General features: G+C 41.2%; 1 protein-coding gene across 1 annotated transcript in view; it reads right to left on the bottom strand.

Annotated features, from left to right (window-relative positions):
- The window catches only part of PDGFD (platelet derived growth factor D), a gene marked incomplete at its 5' end in the record, with an annotated part of 61,189 nt that extends 41,107 nt beyond the window's left edge, over window positions 1–20,082 (bottom strand). The window contains 2 exons of the mRNA XM_008944731.1: window positions 15,703–15,883; window positions 19,878–20,082. Of these exons, the coding sequence (XP_008942979.1) occupies window positions 15,703–15,883; window positions 19,878–20,082 (386 nt within the window). The remainder of the gene's footprint in view (window positions 1–15,702; window positions 15,884–19,877) is intronic.
- Window positions 20,083–20,364: the final 282 nt, after the last annotated feature.

Genomic DNA, 20,364 nt, shown 5'->3' on the forward strand with positions numbered 1-20,364 from the left:
TGTCGTTTTAACCTGCCTTACAGCAATTGAAAAATGAGCCTCATTCTTTCTAGGCCATTTTCTCAAGTTTAAGGTTTTGTTTGATCTTTTTATTTTTTTTTTTCCTCAAAGATAAGATTCTCTTTTAAAATTACCTATAAGTCTGCAAACATCGAACCTCAGGGCTCAGTGCTGTTAATCCCAGATGCTGTTAACTCTGTCACCCGGTGTCCTGTCAAGCAGTGATGAGAAAATCAAAGAAAAGACCAGCCTCTATGTAAGAACTTTGGGGCTATATTTATATTAGTAAATAAAATGAGGTAGAGGTGAGATATGGTATGACTAGTGTCCTAGGATGTGACTATTACCCTGCAAAACAGAGTGGCCACAACAAATTGCATATCAGAAAGTGCCCGAGGCCTGTGCTGGCCCAAAACTAGTCATGCTAAAAATCTGATAGAGTGCAAACAACCTTGTGCCTATGCTTTGGCTCATATCCAGCCTGTTTAATACTCTACACTGACAATTTGGGACACGCTATTTTTTTTCTTTATTAGAGGGCACGATCCTGCAAGGGCTTGTATTTATGCTTCATTATATGACTGATGGTTGGACAACAATGGTGCCTAGAATCAAAAACATGCAAAGAGACAACACAGTGCCTGATTCCTACAGTCAGAGGGAAATTTTCATTGCAGAGTATTTTTTATCATACGTCATCTAAGAAATATATCAGGACACAAACACTGATTAAAAGAAAGCATTTTTTATAGCTGTCAAGATCTGGGTTATGGTTTAAAAAAGGCTTTTGCAGCTTAAGAAAAGACGGGGACCTGGAAAATAAGCTTTGTCTACCACAAAACATAAATTTGTACAATTAAAAGTATATCCCCAAACAAAAACCATTAAACCAAAAAAAAAAATCTGTTGTCAAGGGTCACAGAAAAATTGAATGTTATTTGATTCTGCTGAAAATGATCTGACAACAAGATAGGCAAATTCCACAGACTTTAAAATTATTTTTAGCTTCCACTATTACAGAGGAGTTGCAAAATCTGACCCTCTGTAGTTACAGCCTCAGACCTTCTCCAATTAAGCACCAACTGGCCATCAAACTGACAATCGAGGAAAACAGAACTGCATTTTTCTTGGCATTACAAGAGATAGGAAATGTGATAGATTTTTTTTTTTTTGGTATGGCATATATGTTCAAAATCAGTTCAGCATGGAGAAAATGTGTGGGCTGCAAAACAGAGAAGGGGTTGTAGGCAAAGGATTATGGTAACAACCCAGACAGAGGTTTATGTTGCAGTTTCATTTAGCCAAAAATTTTCTAGTGAGATTTATCCTATCAAGTCTAAAGTGACAGGAACCCTTCAACTAATAAAAGATATGTGTGTGAATATGCATGTGTAAGGGAAAAAGAGAAACAGTCATCTGTGTTATTATGAAGACATGCATGGACTTCATCAAGTGCTCAGAGCAAAACAGAAGGGTGTAAATTTAATAGAGATGTATGCATAGAAAATACAAATGAGATTTATACAGCTCTTTGACTGTCTTTGGAAATCTGGTATACAGCATGAAGGGCATTGAAGCTAGAAGCAATGTGCTGAGCAAAGAACAGTGCCAGCCTGCATGCACACTAGCTTCTCCAGCATGGAAGAGGAACCTTCTCTGATGACCTGGACCTGGAACTGCAGAGTCAGAATAAGACTAAGAAATGTTAAAAGCATGTGTACAGAACCCAAAACCTCCACTTATGATGTAGCCCAAGGAGGTGGGTTTGGGCTGGGGGAATTAAAATAGCTACCAGCCTTCTCCCAACCACCACACCAATTGCAAAAGGCTCAGCATGGTCTAAAACAGATTTTTGCTGTTTTACCTTCCTGGTCTGGAATCTGGGATTGCTGTAATCCCACTTTGTAATCAAACAATTTCTTAAACTAGAGAGGACCTCAGTTAATTCTGTCAGGCAAAGAAAAAGCAAGCATCCAAATAAAAATGTGTAGCAGACAAACTTCTTTCTTCATCAGTCTTAGTCCAGCCATGCAGCCCACCGTGCTGGCACAATGTCCCAGACTGCAAGCAGGAACAACACAGCATGCCTCTGTAGTGTCTTTTAGAAGCTAATTTTGTAGCATTTTACATAGGCTTATTGTGCCTGTTTGAGGTGGGAAGACCTGAGGCTGCGAGAAGGTGTCAGGGCAAGTAGTGGTGGAGTCTGTCCCAAAGCTGCAGCTGGGAGGCCAGCACCCTTCCTGAGGCCATGATGCTGTGTCCAAAACTGCAGGCAATGCTACAGAGGCATAGTTGTGGCATAGCCATCTTCTCTGAGGACATGGAAAACCCACAAATATTATCACAAGCCAGCAAGGATATGTTCACCCTGGAAAAATGCAACCTAATGTGTTTCTAAATTGCATGCCGAGTGAAAGGAGGAACGCAGGAAGCTTGTGAGCTCAGAGATGGGCTGAGCTGACAGAGGAAAACACATTAAAAGACACATCCCCAGTGTTAGGACAGCCAAGCTGGCCACTGCCATATACTCATGCCAAAGCAGGGTACTGTGGCAGGTGACACTCCATCCATAACACAGTCCTGGTGGTGCCTGAACCACCAGACTCAGCTCCCTTCGCCAACACAGAGACACTGTAAACAGCTGGGAAAGTCTGGGAGAGTTTTGAAAAGAACATCAAAAACTCTGAAGGCATTCGATAGCCTGAATCTTTTGGAAAGATTAAAACCTAAATACGAATATCATTGCCTGACTAGGCAATAAGCAAAGAAGTGTGAGAGCACTCTGCAAATATCTGAAGGAGATAGACACCCACGACAAATAGAACAGACTTCTTTATCATAAATTACAACTGAATATAATTGCAGGCAATGGTATGGCATTAAAAAAAGGAAAATTAAAACTGTCTTTCCAACAGTGTTTTATTAGTCTACAGTTTAATCTCCTTTGAGGTATGCCTCTATGCTTGTTACATGTAAAAATGATACTAGATGAACAACCAATGAATTTACAGTACAGAAAATTCTTCTCCTTAGAGAAAAATGAGCTGAATGACCTCACACCTTTAAATTATCACATTCTAGGTTTGGCTGCATTACACATTACTGAACAAAAAAAGTCTACAACCCTCCTAAATTTAGACTCAGAAATCCTAAAACAATCAGTATCATTTGATCCAGAGCTGTAAATATTTTCCAGCAGTTAGAGCTGCTGCAGCAAACAGGGCAAAGATTTATTCTGTAAGCAATTAAACACACATTATACACAATGCATTGCTTTCCCCAACTTACCAAAAATGACAAAAACACTTTGAACATAGCACTAAGGCTGAGACAGACCCTGCTACTCAAACTTGGGCTAGAACAGTAGAAGAGCAGGATTGTGCTGCTAGGCTTTGTAAGATTATGTTGACACACAGTCAAATAAATAGTACTGGTGTAATCTAAAACATGAGGTTGAGTTTAGGTGCCCATCTCTCCATGAGACTGTGAAGACACACAATTCTTGTTTTGATTTAAAAGACAACTTGCAACCAACACCTGCTGTGATGGTTTTTCACAAGTTCCTTGGTGCAGGTTGTTAAGTCTAGCATGTTCCAACTCACCAGTCACTTCCCCTGCAAGTGTGTTAGAAGAAAATTCTGAAATGAGACTGATTTCCTACTCCTCTCCAAGGCAGTTGGCACACATTAAGAGTAAACTGCACCTTCAGCTTTTGTGGAAAACCTAGAGCAGAGGTTGCTCCACAGGAACAGGAAGAAGAGGTGATTTCTTCTTCCCTTGTGGCCATGGTGGTAGGTGGGACCAGCCCTGCCACACTGAAGCACCAGGAGTTAATTAACACCACTTTGTAGCACTGCAATACAACCTTAGTGCTTAATGAACCTTTTAACGGAATCAAACACGGCATCTCTGTTCTCCCTACAAATCTGTCACCCACAACTAGATTTCTATAAAAGAACCTCAGTTACCATACCAAAATAAAAGGTATCATCATTTCACGTGCTAACATTCTTCAGCTGTTGCTGAAGTGGAATTAAAGGATAGAATATGGATTTACAGAGATAAAATGAATGGCCTTAAGTCAACAATCTGAAATAGTCCCACTTTTCAACCAAACAGCTAATGTGATGGACAGGTTAATGAGTGTTTTTTAAAATGTCTCATAGTGTAAACTTACCTCATGTTCATACACACTCATCTATAGTTTAGGGTATTAGGTGAGAATGGTTGGATTTAACCTTCCTCTTCAGTGTAGAAACAGAAAGGTCTACACATGTACCAGAAGCACTGATGGAGTGTTTGTGGCATGTCCAGTTTGCTGCTGTACTTCCCATCTTTATCCTGGTGCCCTCCTAATGCTCAACTCTAAACAGACAAATTAGCGGCAAGGTTTCTCCACGTCTTCTAGCAGGGTCTGTACTAAGACTGCAAGCGGTCTGTCCCCACTGGAGTGCTGAAATGCTACATCCAAGCTATTGATATTTTCTGTTTGGCTACACAGACATGAGAAGCAAAGTCAGGGAACGGGATGGCCTTTCCCCTCTCCCAGGTTATGCTCATTATGGCACAGAAAATGTCCCCTTTCATTTCATGCATTACAATTTTCAGTGCTGGATCCATCCTGACTTTCTGCTACCTATACATGATTAATGTCAATTAAAAATGTTGCTTTATGGATACCCTGTCCAACATACCTGCTAAACAGTATTACTGATTTTAAAACTGGCAAGCTCTAAAAACCTGGAATAACAAATCTTTCTTTTTAAAAATACCTGATTTGCCTAGAGTAGTTTTAATACAAAAATATTTTGAATAAATAATAATAATTTGTTGTTATTATTATAATAATTCTTATATTATATAGTTATTATAATTATTATTTTAATTATTGAATTAGTAACAATAATTTGAATCCATTTATTTCTTAACCACCACTCATTCACAAGGTCTCCAGACTGTTAGGAATCTTTCATTTATTTCCCCAAGTAACAATGGTTACTTCAGATTTTTTCAACAAATTTAGGGATTGCTTTCATTTTTTACTTGGCCAATGGTACAATTTTTGCTACTGACAAGTAATTCATGAACTCTGGCTCACTGGAACTCTACTTGTAGTGTACTCTGAATTTTGATTTCAAAGAGATTGCTTGACCCTAACTGACTCTTGGAGAACAGGGCAAACATTAACTTACACATATAATTTTTTAATGTATTCATCTATGTTAGGACTCAAAACTGATTATGAATCTGGAAGTGGCATGGGCATGCAAGCTGAAAGGACAGACAACTCACCATGAATCTTCACACGTGCCTTCAAGATCATGGCCAGCTGGTATGAGATTGGGGTTTGTTTCATTCATTTAATTAAAAAATATATAGTCACTATTCTGCCTCTATTACACACTTCCCAATAACCACAACATTCCTGTGGCTCTCACCTGCTATTATTACACACTATGTAGCTGTGTGATCTCGCTACTAATTGTGTGCTTCTTTATGGGATCAAGGGCACCCTCAGCAAATTTGCAGATAACACCAAGCTGGGTGGTGCAGTTGACATCCCAGAGGGACAGGATGCCATCCATAGGGACAGAGACAAGCTTGGGAAGTGGACCTGTATGAACCTCATGAGGTTCAACAAGGCCAATTGCAAGGTCCTGCACCTGGGTTGGGGCAATCCTTGGTATCAGTACAGGCTGGGGGATGATGTGATTAAGAGCAGCCCTGTGAAGAAGGACTTGGGGGTACTGATGCATGAAAAACTGCACATAGGCAGTGTGCTCTTAGAGTCCAGAAAGCCAACTGTATCCTGGGCTGTACCAAAAGAAGCTTAGTCTGCAGGTTAAGGGAGGTGATTCTGCTGTTCTACTCCACTCTGGTGAGACCTCACCTGTAGTACTGCATTCAGCTCTGGAGCACTCAGAACAAAAAGGACAGGAACATTTTGGAACAGGTCCAGAGGAGGGCCACAAAAAAGATCAGAGGGATGGAACACCTCTCCTATGAATAAAGGCTGACAGAGTTGGGTTGTTCAGCCTGCAGAAGGCTCTGGGGAGACCTTGTTGTGGCCTTTCAAGTACTTAAAGAGGGCCTCTAAGAAAGACAGGAACAGTGTTTTTGGTAGGGTCTGTGGCAACAGGACAACTGGTAATGGCTTTAAACTAAAAAGGGGTAGATTTAGACTAGATATAAGGAAGACATGCCATCCAGCGTGACCTGGACAGGTGGAAAGCTGGGCAGAGAGAAATTTAATGATGTTTCACAAGGGCAAGTGTAGAGTACTGCATCTGGGGAAGAACAACTGCAAGTATCAGTACAGGTTGGGGGCTGGTCTGATAGAGAGCAGCTCTGAGGAAAAAGATCTAGGAGTCATGGTGGACAAGAGTATGACCATGAGCCAACAATGGCCCTCACAGCCAACAAGGCCAATGGCATCCTGGGATGCATTAAGAAGAGCGTGGCCAGCAGGTGGAGGGAGGTTCTCCTCCTCTGCTCTGCTCTGGTGAGGCCCCACCTGGAGTACTGTACACAGTTCTGGGCACCCCAGTTCAAGAAAGACAGGGAGCTACTGGAGAGAGTCCAGCATAGAGCCATTCAGATGATTAAGGGAGTGAAGCATCTCCCTTATGAGGAAAGGCTGAGACAGTTGGGTCTCTTTAGCCTGGAGAAAAGGAGACTGAGGGGTGACCCCATTAATATCTATAAATATGTAAGGGGCAGGTGTCGGGAGGACAGAGCCAGGCTCTTCTCCATGATATCCAGTGGCAGGACAAAGGGCAATGGGTACAAGCTGGATCATAGGAGGTTTTGGGTAAACACAAGGAAAAACTTTTTCACGGTGAGAATGACAGAGCGCTGGAACAGGCTGCCCAGAGAGGTTGTGGAGTCTCCTTCACTGGAGTCATTCAAAACCCGCCTGGACGCCTGCCTGTGTGATGTACTCTGGGTGGTCCTGCTCTGGCAGGGGGGTTGGACTAGATGATCTTATGAGGTCCCTTCCATCCCCTAATCTTCCATGATTCTGTGATTTTTTACAATTAGAGTGGTGAAACACTGGCAAAACTTGCCCAGAGAGGTGGTAGAAATCCCATCCCTAGAAACATTCCAGATTAGGTTGGAGGGACTCCGAGAAACCTGATCTAATTACAAGTATAACCCCCTCCTCACTGCAGGGGGGTTGAACTAGATGACCTTTAAAGTCTCCTTCCAACCCAAATCACTCTATGATTCTTGGAATTTGCATTTTCCACTTTGCTTCTGCTGTACTTTGCAAGAAATCATGTTGATGTTGAATAAGGTTTTTGAGCTTCTACAAAGAATAAACTATCACTTTGTCTAACATGGGTAACCTTCTTGTACTGCACATGATGGTCTTTTTCTGATTTTGTTTTTGTATCTGACTTACCTTGGAAAAGTAGCAATTTCCTCTAGGTCACTGACTTCCTCAGGAATTCTTAAAACAGGTCAGTACTGCCAGCAGGAAATGTAGTCCTTCAAAATCTAAAGATGTCTTAAATGAACAATGCCTATAAGTCTTGTTAGCGTCAACTATTTGGGACAGGATACTGGATCTGAAAATAATATGTTTGAGTTTGTAAAATCCTTTGAAGATGCAAAGTGCTACATTTTCTTGTCCTTGTACTGCCATGAGTTTGGTGAATTCTCAAACAGTGCCTAACGCACTACTGGATTAAAGAGGCAGAACTTTCAACAGGAATTGGACATCAACAGAATTGCTGATATGTTAAGACAGATTGATGACAATGTCCTGCAAAGGAGCCACACTTTAACTGAGCTGTCAACAAATCAGGGACAGAGGAGAATAAATGGCCACTTCTCCACCATGCTGTTCAAACAACAAAACTGCCAGGCATACACACACTTGCAGCTGGGAAAACAGACACTAAGGTCTATTTTCCTTTCTGATTAAAACAACTTTTTTATCAGTTGAAGTCCAACAGCTTCCAACAGCTTCTGTGTGCTTAGTGGGTCCCACTGCTTCTGGTTTTGGTATCTTCCTTGCCAGAAGGACTGTGTTTCCTTGGCCATAACTCAATTCCTCACCCATGCTCCCAGCTGACTCTTTTTATGTTTGAAACATCTCCAAACCCAGCCTTACTGCTTCTCAGTTCACAGTCAGAGGTTTTGAACTAAGAGGCTGATGTAGCAAAACGACCCTACCATTGCCCTGCTTTCTACCCAATTCACACGTGCCCTCCCTCCTCTCCTAGATCCTGTCTTTCCTATCTCAGGTCCACCTCCTGTTTAAAATGTCCAGTTCACCTTCCCTTCCTAACCATGCCACAACTCCTCGGGTTTACACATATCCCTCCTTCCCTTCATTCTCTTGTTAAAAACCTTTCCTTAATTGCCATTCACTCTTCTTCAGTCCAACTGCGACTACTCTCATGTTACTGTAATGAACAAGTGACATGTGCACATCTTTCTGGTAAAGAGGGAAGGCTTCTTCTTCCTCATCTTTCATGAAGTGTTTCCTAAGTTTTGGCAGTGACACCCTCTCTGTCCTTTGGCTTTTTTTTGTTTCATTTTGTCTTTCAAGAATCTTTGTTTGGGGCTTCTTCCACCTCTCTGACCATTATGTTTTGGCATTTCTGCTGCCCTTGCTCCTTCTGTGGAATCACCTCTTCTACTGTGTGTGCTTGCCTTACCCACATTTACCTTTATTTCTGAACTTGAACTATGCTTAACTGTCCTCCCTTGTCTTTGCTGCTGCTGCTGCAGCTGTTTCATCGCCATTCCTGGATGATCCTATTCTCAATCCTTCCCTCTGGTACTTGTAGAGTCCTCTGATGCCAGCCTGATAGGTGATTCCTATTCTCCTTAAAACCTACTTTTTAGTAGGCTTTAGAAATTAGAACACAAGACAGGGAGACTCCTCATGAAATTTAAAATTCAAAGTCACAGAGCAGAAGGATTGCGACAGATCTTTATGTCTGAGACAACAAGAGTAAACATGGAAGGAGTATCAGACCCTCACGTGAAACCTGCCAAGAGAAGGGCTATGTTAGACCGCAGTCTAGGGAAAACACGAAAGGAGAGAAGATAAAGACCAGAACAACTGATTGTGAAGTGTTGGGCCAGGTCAGGTCATAGCTTTGGCTGCAGCCTCCAGGCTCCCTCTGACTCATATGCTGCATTCAGCTGGTGGGTCTCAGTCTTGAAAACCTGAAAAGTTTTCCACCTGCAGAGAAGAAGCAGGCAAGACTTAGGAGTTAGGCAGTAAAGGTTTGGGGTTTTGGAAGGTGTGACAGGATGTTGGAGGGAGAAATAGCTCTTGATTAGATGTAAATGTTGGAATGCATCTTTTAATTAGGAACTTCAGCTGGCCCTGGAGCAGCCAGTGCTGCCTGTGAAACTGCTCGTTCATCATGCCTTCTCAACCCAAGTATGCCACTGCCCCATCGCCGAGGTATATGACTGCCAGTTTTGTTTCTTTGTACCCTTCACTAACTTCTATTCCACTCTGTGTGCTCGGACAACTGGAACGTCTCTACCTACCATGCTGCTTGGCTAGCTACCATGTCACCTTCCTTTCTTCATCAAACCCTGCTGAAGTTTAGGTTAACTCAGAGGTTAAGTCCTGTGAGATTAATTGAGCAGCAGATTGAGGCTTTCAGGATTTTCAGGAACCTTCATTAAATGGAAAGCTTTCCTCCTGCCCATATAAAATTACTCTGAGATGATCCACGTCTCAAGATGCACTAAGGCACAGTCTCTCTTTTTAACATGCTGCCATTTTATGTTGGTTTTTAAAACATTATAATACCTTCCAAAGTAAAAAAAAAAAGTTAAATAAATTGTGCATAGATAATCTCTCAAATCCTCATTTTATGTAAAGTTGGGGAAGGAGTCTTAAAGATTTTGAGTGAGTTTTATCTAATTAGAAAGGACCTCATTACTTCTCTCCTGAAAGATGAGCCTCTGCATGATAATTTTATAACAACAATATGCTTTGAGCAAAACCACAGCAGATACTTTTCAGCTATAACCTAAGAAAACAGAAGTTTCATCATATAGATTATGGGTTTTGTACATGGGTTGTATTAATAAAAAAACCTTTGCTGTCCAGCGTAGACAGGCAATCAAAACTGAAATCAGAGAAAGAGTAGCAGAACAACTGAGAAAGCTGCAACGTGTAAGTTCTTGCTTCTTCACTGGGAGAGCTATTTCAAGTTCAACCACTTCATTAAACAAGACATTCCGCCCCATCCCATTCCTCTCCTTTTGCACCCCCAGCAATTACTGGGATTCCTTCTGTGGATTATCTAAAAGCAGGGAAAGTATTCATGCACCATTATCATGCCTGTTGTCATATGTGATAAATTATTTGGGGATTCAGGCAGAATATTTTGTCTTGGAGACAGAAATTAAATGTCTATTCTGTGAAAGAAGTGACAAGCTAAACCAGAAGCAGAGCAGCAAAGACTCATGTAGCTTCCAGGCTGGATTTGGCTCTGTGGCCAGTGATAAATAATTAATCACCCTTTATGGTCTTTATGAATATGTATTCACAATGCTGACTGAATCTTTTTATGATCATGTTAACTCTTACAAGGGAGTTTATTTACCGACTTTTTGAAAAAACCTGCAGCCTGCTGCTGTACTACTTGTGCAAACAAATCTGGCAAAATACAGGGAGTCAGTTGCTTAATTCAGAGTGACTCTCTGTGAATGCAAGCATCAGAACCAGGTTCTTATGCTGCCCATTTTCATTTTCTGATTGTGCTTTGAAATTTTGGTATTTCCTTGTGAGCTTAACAGGCAAGTATCAAAGAGATTAAGCTTAGTATTTGAACTGACTTCGACTTTAGGAAAGTAAGTAAATTTTATTAGACTGACTGTGGTGTCTTACCCTACTTTGTGACCAATGCTCTTTTTTTGATCATACGAGTGATGACCTACAGCCTGGGTATTTAACAGAAAAGCTACCTCTCTGTAAAATTCCACGTAGTGATTCAAAAACCAAAGTTCCTCTCACTTCACTCCATTAATCTCTCTAGGGCTCCTTCATTCAAAAAATGTAACTTCAAATAAGTAGAAATTACTCATGATCTGATACACTGATACACATTTTGACAGAAAGGTTTATCCTGGGACGAATGTACTTATGTCCTCCTGTTTAGCACCACATGTCCATCCCTGTTGGTTTAAAATTCCCAAATAAGTAAAGACTGATTTTAATGTCATGTGATATTTCCTAGTCATGAATTATATTATTAAAAAGGGAAAGGTAAACACACATATGTATGTTTATATATGTAAAAAGATGTATAAGTAAATATATATGCATTTAACCTCACAACTTTGTAGATACGTATGTTTGCACTTATACAGATCTTCCTAGCTTTTTTGCAGCTTTGTTTGCAATAATGATTTTAATCTAAAGTTCCTAAATATGGATTTCATTTAGGCTTAACAAAACAATTAGTAAGGCAATAACAATTTACTGTTATAAATATAAAACAAATACATTTTTTTTACAGCAAATTTAAAATAGCATTTTTAATTAGCAAATAGAATGTAACATTTTCTATTTGTCCCATTAAATGGAATTATATGCAGGGCTGGAAATTTTAATTCAAAACGTTCACATTTATTGTTGGAACACGTTCCTGAATGAGTTCATAGCTTATTTTAGTAAAGGTCCATGCTAATGTACTTGTAAAACATGGGGTCCAATCTTGTTAATATTCCCTTCTAGAATTAGGACACTGGAAAATCTTAACTTCAGAAGGAAAAAGGGGATTGTATAAAATTACTTCAATCAAGCAAAGATTATTTCCATGTGTAGCAGTGTAATTTAATTTGCATTCCTCCATCTCAAAATAATTGACGCATATTTTTAGTAATTATTGAATATTAACTTGCTAGATGCAAGAGCCCTCAGTTGAGGTAACTGCAGTACAAGCAATAGTGGAATGAAATTTTACACTTGTGGCAATGTGGAATATTCACATCACTTACTTCAAGGTGTACAACACAGGGACCTTTCTTATGACAGTGACTATTCTCCCTCTAGCAACTGCATAAGTAACCTAAGATTACTTCTCTTCCTCTGTATCACAGATTTCTACAGGGTTTGTGGTGAAAAACTATATCCCTAGAGGAAGAAATTATATAACGTATGAGGAAAAAAGGACAGGAATATCTCAGTGCTCTCTATACTGCAAATTAATGATTCTAAGGCAACTCAATTAAGAATGGAAAAAAAAAAGTGGGAGAAGTAAGTGATAATGGCAGGGAGGAATCTCAAACAAATCTGAGGCTAAGTGAGGCTCAGGCCTAACAGCTGTCCAGGGCTTGCTCCAGATCATTTTTTGCTCTAGGTCTGTGAAGCTTGAAGGAAAAGACAATTTTTAAAGAGGTTCAAGGGAGACATTTCTCTGTGTGGATACCCAGGCTAAGCCAACAAACTGCAAAGCTACAACTGGGAGCTTTGAATGTGAAGTGTCTGCAGCCACCAGCCACCAGCCGTGCATACCTACCTACTTTTGCACCATCACAGACAGTACAGAGCAGAAGTGACTTTTTCCAGTCACGTTAGGACACTCTTATTCAACTTGGGAATAAGCAGTAGGGCACACTCAACTCACTAGTAAGCTCCTTTAGTCAGGACCACCCTGGAGCTCTCACTCCAGGGAGTCCTACAGTTTCATGGGGAAAGAGAGGATACGAAAAAGAGACAGGCAACAGGCAGCAGCACGTTGGATCTGCCCCTTCCCTCCAAAACCACCCCCACTGTTTCCCCTTCAGCCTTCCCAGCCCTTCAGGCCCACAAAGGGCAGGGCAGAGGTGCCAAGAGGTAGAGGAGACCCTGGAATGGGTTGCCCAGGGAGGCGGTTGAGGCCCCATCCCTGGGGGTCTTTAAGGCCAGGCTGGATGAGGCTCTAGACAGCCTGATCTAGTACGAGGTGTCCCTGCTCATGGCAGAGGGGTTGGAACTGGGTGATCCTTGTGGTCCCTTCCAACCCTGACAGATTCTGATCTGTTTTAGCAGAGGACTTTAGAGCCCTAATGGCTCAATGGTTGGACGTGATGATCTTGAAGGTCCCTTCCAACCTGAAGGATTCTATGATTCTATGACATGGGGAGAGGAGGAGGAAGAAGGTGGAGGGAGCCAACCTTGGCAAGCAAAAGCTGCTAAATGCTGCATTTAGATGGTCAAACTACTTGACAGATCTGCTCCCTTGCTCATTGCCCCATATCTTATACTGTGACAGTTAATTACTGCCACACATCCATATGGATTTCCACTTTCTCCTGTTAAAGATCATCCTTGTATTTTTTTCAGTCTAATTTTCCAGAGTCACTTTGAATTTTAATCCCACTGTCCTGAGCAACTCAGCCCCTTCATCTTACATGGGTTGCTTCCTTTGCATGCCTTGTTTTGCAAGGGCATACATGATTTTCATGGATACAAGTCTAATTTATGTCTTCTCTAGAAAAATAAATCCTTTTTGCTTCTCTAAATGGTACTGAAATGTGATGTTAATGCAAAAACACAAGTACATGAAGATAATGAAGTATGTTTCTGCTAAGCTCTGCGGTGTCTCATTTGTGCCTCATGCAGAGTGCTGAACTAAGTAAAAACTTGATCTGCATCAAATGAAGTGAATTTAACTGACTTCCTTGAAGTTTCATAAATGAGAAGGACAGAGAGTGAGCCTGTGAGGCTGTTTGGCTGCATTTATAATGGGGAGAAATTCACACAGCCATTCTGCCACCACGCTCAGGAGATGAAGCTGATCGATAAACTCAAGTGAACTCTTCAAGTCGCTTGCTTCAATTTTCTCTAGAAAATTAGTAATCAGAGTCTGGTACACAAATAAACTGCTGTGCAGATCCAAAATCCAAACATAAGAAAAAACAAGGGAGTTAAAGGTTTGAACATATCTCATGCACTATTTTCCAAGAGAGGCCCCAGAAGCAGCCTTATCTTTGAGAAGGTTACAAAGGAAAAAAAAAAAAAAAAGCTATGTAAAGGTCTTTCATTTAATCTGATACAAAATACCATATGTTTTTGCATGCTTCATTAATGCTCCCTGGTTTGCCGCCTAGAAACGCACAATGAGTTCAACCTTCAGGGGTCAGCAGTGCTCAGCATATCTATGAACTGAGCTCTAAGTGACTGTGGGGACGATGGAATAAGGGCTGACTCTGCTGAATATTAATCCTGCAGTTTTAGGTTAGACGGTTTGGAATCTGAAGGCCAGTTAGGTACACAGCATCCCAAAGCATTGCAAAGGCTGTGACTCACCTGTACTTCTCAAATAAAATAGTATTTCATTCAAAAGGTGCACTTGGATAGAGTTCTTCTGACTCAATTTGCTAGACTGCAAAATTCTATTTACTCACAGTTTTGAAATTAGATAAATACAGTAGCCTTTTTTTGAGATTTCTAGTGTATAGTCCTGTGTCTTATGAGTGATAACATTCATTTTTGGAAAGCCTAATACTACCAAACTAGCTGCACGTGGTCTGGAATAAATCTTACTAAATGCAGCAGAGTTTAGTGGCTCCAATGAAATATGACCAGTGTAAAGAGAGGCTGCTTCACTGTCTCATTTTTATGTCCATTGCTCTTTCACAGACTGTTCTGTCCAAATTTTAGTTTTAGTAGATTACCTTCAAATTAGAGTAAATTAGAGTTCAGGATTTACCCACAGCGAAATGCTTACTCCACTAGAAGCCTAACAATTTAAATGCAAGGAGCACAATCTTTGTAGCTTTAGAGTTGTCTCAACAGTGTGCTGTTTATGGGCTCTTTTTAGCATCCACAGACATACATGCATGCAAAGCTGAGAGGCTGAAGTAAAATGACTCAAAACAGTGGAACTCTCCTGTTACAACATTAACATTATTGCTATTCCAGGTTTTCTTATTCTTGTTAAATAGCAGTGGATTAAATAAAAAGGGAATACTGATTGTGATGGATATGAAAATATGATGATGACAGTATAATAAATTAATGCTTACCATTTCCTGACTGTTGGCAAAATCTGCCTCTTTCAAGCTACACTGCACCAAAAGCATTGTAATATTAATCAGGGCAATACAAAAGAATACATATTTGTATCAAAATCTACTTAGACAAATGAGCCTTCTCCCTAAAGTCAAAATCAAAATAAAAACAGAGGAGGTTTTCACTCACTGGAACGTTACATGGCAAGCTGTTAATGCCACTGCATATACAAAGAGGCATGCTTATACATGGCTCAATATACAGCTTGAGCCTTAGCACATTGTCTTGCACATAGAATTTTATTGCAAGCAGAATAAACTACTCTGCATCTAAGTCAGAATCAGAGCCATAACCCCTCACGGTATTTTCATTTGACCTCAAATTAACACAAAAAAGGAGCTTACAGAGCAGCCGTTTCTTTGCTATTTCTGCAGCATCTGTCAAAGCAATGGCAGTGCTGCCTCAGTGTAGAAAGTGTTAGTGCTTCTGAAACATGTTATTAGTGTAAGTGTTGGCCTGGACTTGACTTTATTTTATATTTAATGACAGAATGTCAAAAATACTTTGATCTGTATTAATCTAGTTGCTGAAATGAAAATACTTTCAGTCAAATAGTGTTTTGATCCAATTGTAGTTAGCTACATCATCTAGTCTTCAAATACTGATGCTCTTTTATCCTACAAACTGTCTCTCTCCCATGACACAGCTCGGTGACTTACCACAAGGGAGTAACAAATCTTGAATCCAGGTTTAGCCACAAAGTAGTCATCAGATTTGAAGGTTATCTTTATCTGATTGGTTCTTGATGTTATTCTTGGAGGTACTTCCTTGTGTCCACACCACCGCCCTCGTATAACTGTGCTGGTCTCTGACACATCTTCCACTTCCACAAAGTCATACCTGGGAACCAGTTTGAAGAATTAGTTTTTGCTGACTCTGGTTACAGAAGAAGGTTGCAAACAGACAGGAGCACAGCTGACGACACATAGACAACTGTCCCCTGTTCTCTATGCCAAAACCTCAGAGTAAATATTACAAATTATGCACATGCTCGTGTAGCACAAAATATATCTAGGCTTCAGGCTATTGCCTGAGTGCTCAAATGGCTGCTTTTTGGGCTCCTGGAATATGACAGACTGTTTTCTACCACATTAAAATATCAATGAGAGGAACTTGCATGTGCTTAGTACACTTCATGTGGTGGATAAATAATTTAGAGACCTGATAAAATATTATTAAAGGCAGGCTGCCCAAGCTGAGCAGCTGCAAGCACTTGTGCACTTTGTGACGGTCCCCCAGCTCCCTGCAGCAGTAGCCACTGGCTCCCACCTGTTTGTGCGCTGTTGGAGGGCTTGGAACCAAGCTGCCTCTGTGCCAGGAGCACAGGGAGGTGTTTTTTTAGGACCTTCTTTGTAGGTGGCATGGTGCTCCCGTTAGGTGGTTTGGAAACACTCATTTCAAGCTTTCAAGCAGAAAAGGGCAGTGGCACTCTGCCTGCCATGGCAGGGAGTCCTCTGTTGTTCAACGTGGGCCTGTCTCCCACATCAGGGGAAACCCACTGATACATCTCACCCTGCACACACACCTTGGCCAGGTATCTGTGCCACAGTCATGGTGCCCTGAGCCCAAAGGGGGCTCTGCCAGGAGCAGCAGGCACTAAACCCCAGGGACGAGAGGACACAGTGACAGCACTGCCTGCCCACAGCCTGCATACTCTCTCTCTTGGGTCATTTACTGAGTTCATTTATTGAGCTGGAGATCACAGAAGACAGAGAATAAAGTCCTCATCTCACTAAGTATATGAGAAAAACAGTTTGTCAGGAACTGTGGAGCCAGAATTAGGCCCCACACATTGCAGCTGACAAGGAAGAGGTGATGACAAGAAAGGTAGGTTAAGTGCAGGCAATGAGAGATGGGGAGAGCTGCCATCCCCACAGTACAGTTAAGCCTTATAACTTTGGAGGTCTTTACCAGGAAAGGTTTTTATTATCAAAGCATGTGCTCCCTCCAAAGAGGGACTTTGAGACTGTTACTAGCAATATGCTGCTCGCCAGCCCTGGACAGCGGGCCAAGCGCCTGCCTCCCTGCCCAGTGGTGGGAGCTGAATAGCTCTGTAAATAACAGATCTGCTTTTCTTTTTCTGCTGAGAGCCCGTGTGAAGAAACCACAAGTACTATGTGGCTTGAGAATATCAGCTGCATTTATATTCACCAACCCCAAATTACACAGAACAGAAAATAACAGATTCTCCATAACCATATTACTTATATCCACTCAAACTCTGCTGAAACATGCATTTTTTGTAACATGACAAAGTTTAGTTCCAGACAGAGGTAAACATGTCTCAGGGTCTGTCCACCACCCTCTGCTCCCACTCCCCCATGGTGATGGATGTGGTGGAATCCACCTGTAAAACCAGGGGTTGCAGAGTTTTCTGCATAAACCAACCTCGTAGGCTTTGCTGAAATTTGTCCTGACAGGCCTTGACACTTTCTGAATAACTGCTAGCAAAAATGGGGCAAATCCATGGGTTTTCAAGGATTATTTCTGTTTTCAACAGTGAAGGCTTTGCTGCAATGATCACAGAAGTAGGTGGAATCTCGGTTGTTTCTGTATATCCAAGGAGCCTCAAAGGCTGGGTAATTTAATTGCTATGCAGAATCATCTCTTATCAAGTGCCTGTGGAAATGCTACCAGCACTTCTAGAATCTTCTGTAAAGCCTTGAGTTTTTCCTCTCCTTCTGAAACAGCTTTGCTAAACTATACCTTTTCATTCCTCGGCCTGGATGAATTTAAATCAGTTCAGTCTTAATAGCATGCAAATTGCAATAATTAGCATTAATGAAAAATTGAAAGAAAACTCTAGGAATTTTCTGGGAAAAAAAACAAAAACAAAAAACAAAACAAACAAAACAAACAAAACAAACAAACAAACAAACAAAAAAACAAAAAAACAAAACCAAAACAACATAAGGTCAAAAGCAAGTGCAAAAAGAAGGTAAGATGCAGAGGTGCTGAATTACTTGTCCATTATGCACAGCGTTCAAGCACATGCTCAGCCCTCAGCATTCATTTCAATTAAACCACGCCTGGTTGTCTCTCTAAAGCAGCACTGCAGGGATTGTCAGGGACTGAAGTTGCAGAAAGGATCTAGTTTTGAAAAACATACTGAGCATTAGCAAAAAATCTAACTATGCACAGAGTACTTAGCAGGCTTAAAGCCATCACGAGCTCTCTGCCTGGGAAATTCCTCACTCTGGAAGTAATGCTACACAAATAAAGGTCTTCCAGGGAGGCAAGGGAAAGCTCTATTGCAGAAAAGAATGTGGTATTTCTCCATCTGCTGCAGACAGTATGGGTGATGGAAGGTCTTCGCTTCTCTCTGCATCCTAAATTAGCCACTCTGGAAAAAGCAGGCAGGCTGTCTTCCAAGATGGTCCCCAAACCCATAATGCCAGTAACAGCTTGACTCCCCCTCACTGTGACACCATCTTTAACAGCTCTTGACAGAGAATAATACTTCGTCTTTTTTTTTCCACAGTAAATTAGCCCTCCATGGCAAAGCTGCAGTGCTTTAAGGTCAGCCACAGTTTACCCGCTATGTAAATATTAACAGGCTGCTTCTGTTGCAATAGGCTGTCAACCTGGGGAAGAGTTTGCAGTGCTAGGAGGTAACTTTTGTTACTGACTCTGCTGCTGGTCTTGGACCAACAGTACCAGAGCAGCAGCTGCCAAGACCTTCAAGGCACAGGGAAGGAGCACCAGGTTCAAGCTGCATTCTTTTATTCCTAAAAGGAAAGCAAACCTGAAGAAAACATTCTCTCTATTGCTATCTTTTTTTCTATTACAAAATTAACAAAGCAAAACAAGAAAAAGTAATGCACCCTGTAAAACCCTGCAGAGCTGCCATACCCTATAATGCAAATTAATTGACAAAGAAGATAAGAAAAGCAGAGGTTAGTTGTGCAGAAATACTAACAAGCCAGTTCTCTGCATAGGTAAGGCATAAGTAGCAACATGATCAGGCAGAGAGCTGGAAGCTGAGACTTGAGCACTTTATGTAAGTAGCATCACAGCCTTCCAGCAAGCACAGGAATCCTGAGCCTGCTCTCTCCTGGGGAACAGATAGCTGAATAAAAGAAATATAAGCAAAAAAACTCCATGGATTTATACCATTTCGGTGAATGTTGGCAAGATCCACTTCTGTGTTCTGTTAACGCAAAGCAGTTTATCCAGCTGGGTATATCAGCCAGATCAATGGAGCTTATGGCCACTTATGTTTAAAAGGGGAAACCAAAGCAACTGGGGTATAGCAGAGTATACTTCATTAGATATATCAGTATGTAGAGCACACTGATGTTTGTGGACTTATATTTAAGGGTTTTAAAAGAAACTGTATCGCTGAAGAGTTAACAATAAAGACAAATAATTTGAATAGCTTAGTCATATTTTTCAGTGGATTTTTAACTGTCCCTCACATCCCCGTATAAACCCATAATTACTCACTCACACCTCCCAGAGCCTTCCACCCACTCAAACAGATGGGTTTTTTTGCCTGTCTGAAACATGACAGAGGTGATAGAGGACAAAATCCTATTAAAGTAGGACCTGAGTGGTTAGGTAGCTGGATATGAGCACACAAGCGTCTTGAGCTTAAAATATTATAGACTGTTTAAAACCTGCCCAAACCGCTTCAAGTTCAGGACAACCCAGTTTATTTATAAACTCAATTTGGGTTGGAAGGGACCCCTGGAGGTCTGTCCTCTAAGCAAGGTCTCTCTAGACCCAGCCAGAAATACTCAGGTTTTGGTTTGCAGTCTCATGCCAGGGGCCGCATCCTTGTGCTCAAAGGTGGTATTAAGGAGCCCTTCCTAAACTTCCACTCGCCACTCACCTGCAGATATCATTTTCAGGTTCCTCCAGTCCAAACTGATTATCAAAAATGAGCTGGATCCTGGTGCTCTCGGGGGAGTGGAGCCGCCACGTCAGCAGGAGGTTCCTGGGGTAGCTGCTGGGGAAGCGAGGACTGTGGATGCAGCCGCTCCCGGCCACGCTGAGGCTCTCTTCTTTTCGGTACAAGTCTGTGAGGTGATTGCTCTCTGTTAGTAGTCACAACTTGTAGAAATTAGTATGTTGTTCCAGTTACAGGAAGGCAAAAAACACAACAGTTTATAACACAGAACAAATCATTTGCATTTAAAGTCTATAAAAAGTTGGGTCTAGGAGCAGTTATTATTAAATAAGAAGTATGGTGTATTTTCTCTTAATTCAACCACCTATTAACAATAAGAACAACAGTACTCAACTATATAGACTTAATTTTATTATAAATATATTACTTTTACATTGATATCGATTATACAGTTTAATTCTCAGCATTT

Source organism: Merops nubicus, unplaced genomic scaffold (genome assembly GCF_000691845.1).
Source record: "Merops nubicus isolate BGI_N331 unplaced genomic scaffold, ASM69184v1 scaffold8937, whole genome shotgun sequence".
NCBI classification, from domain to species: domain Eukaryota; kingdom Metazoa; phylum Chordata; class Aves; order Coraciiformes; family Meropidae; genus Merops; species Merops nubicus.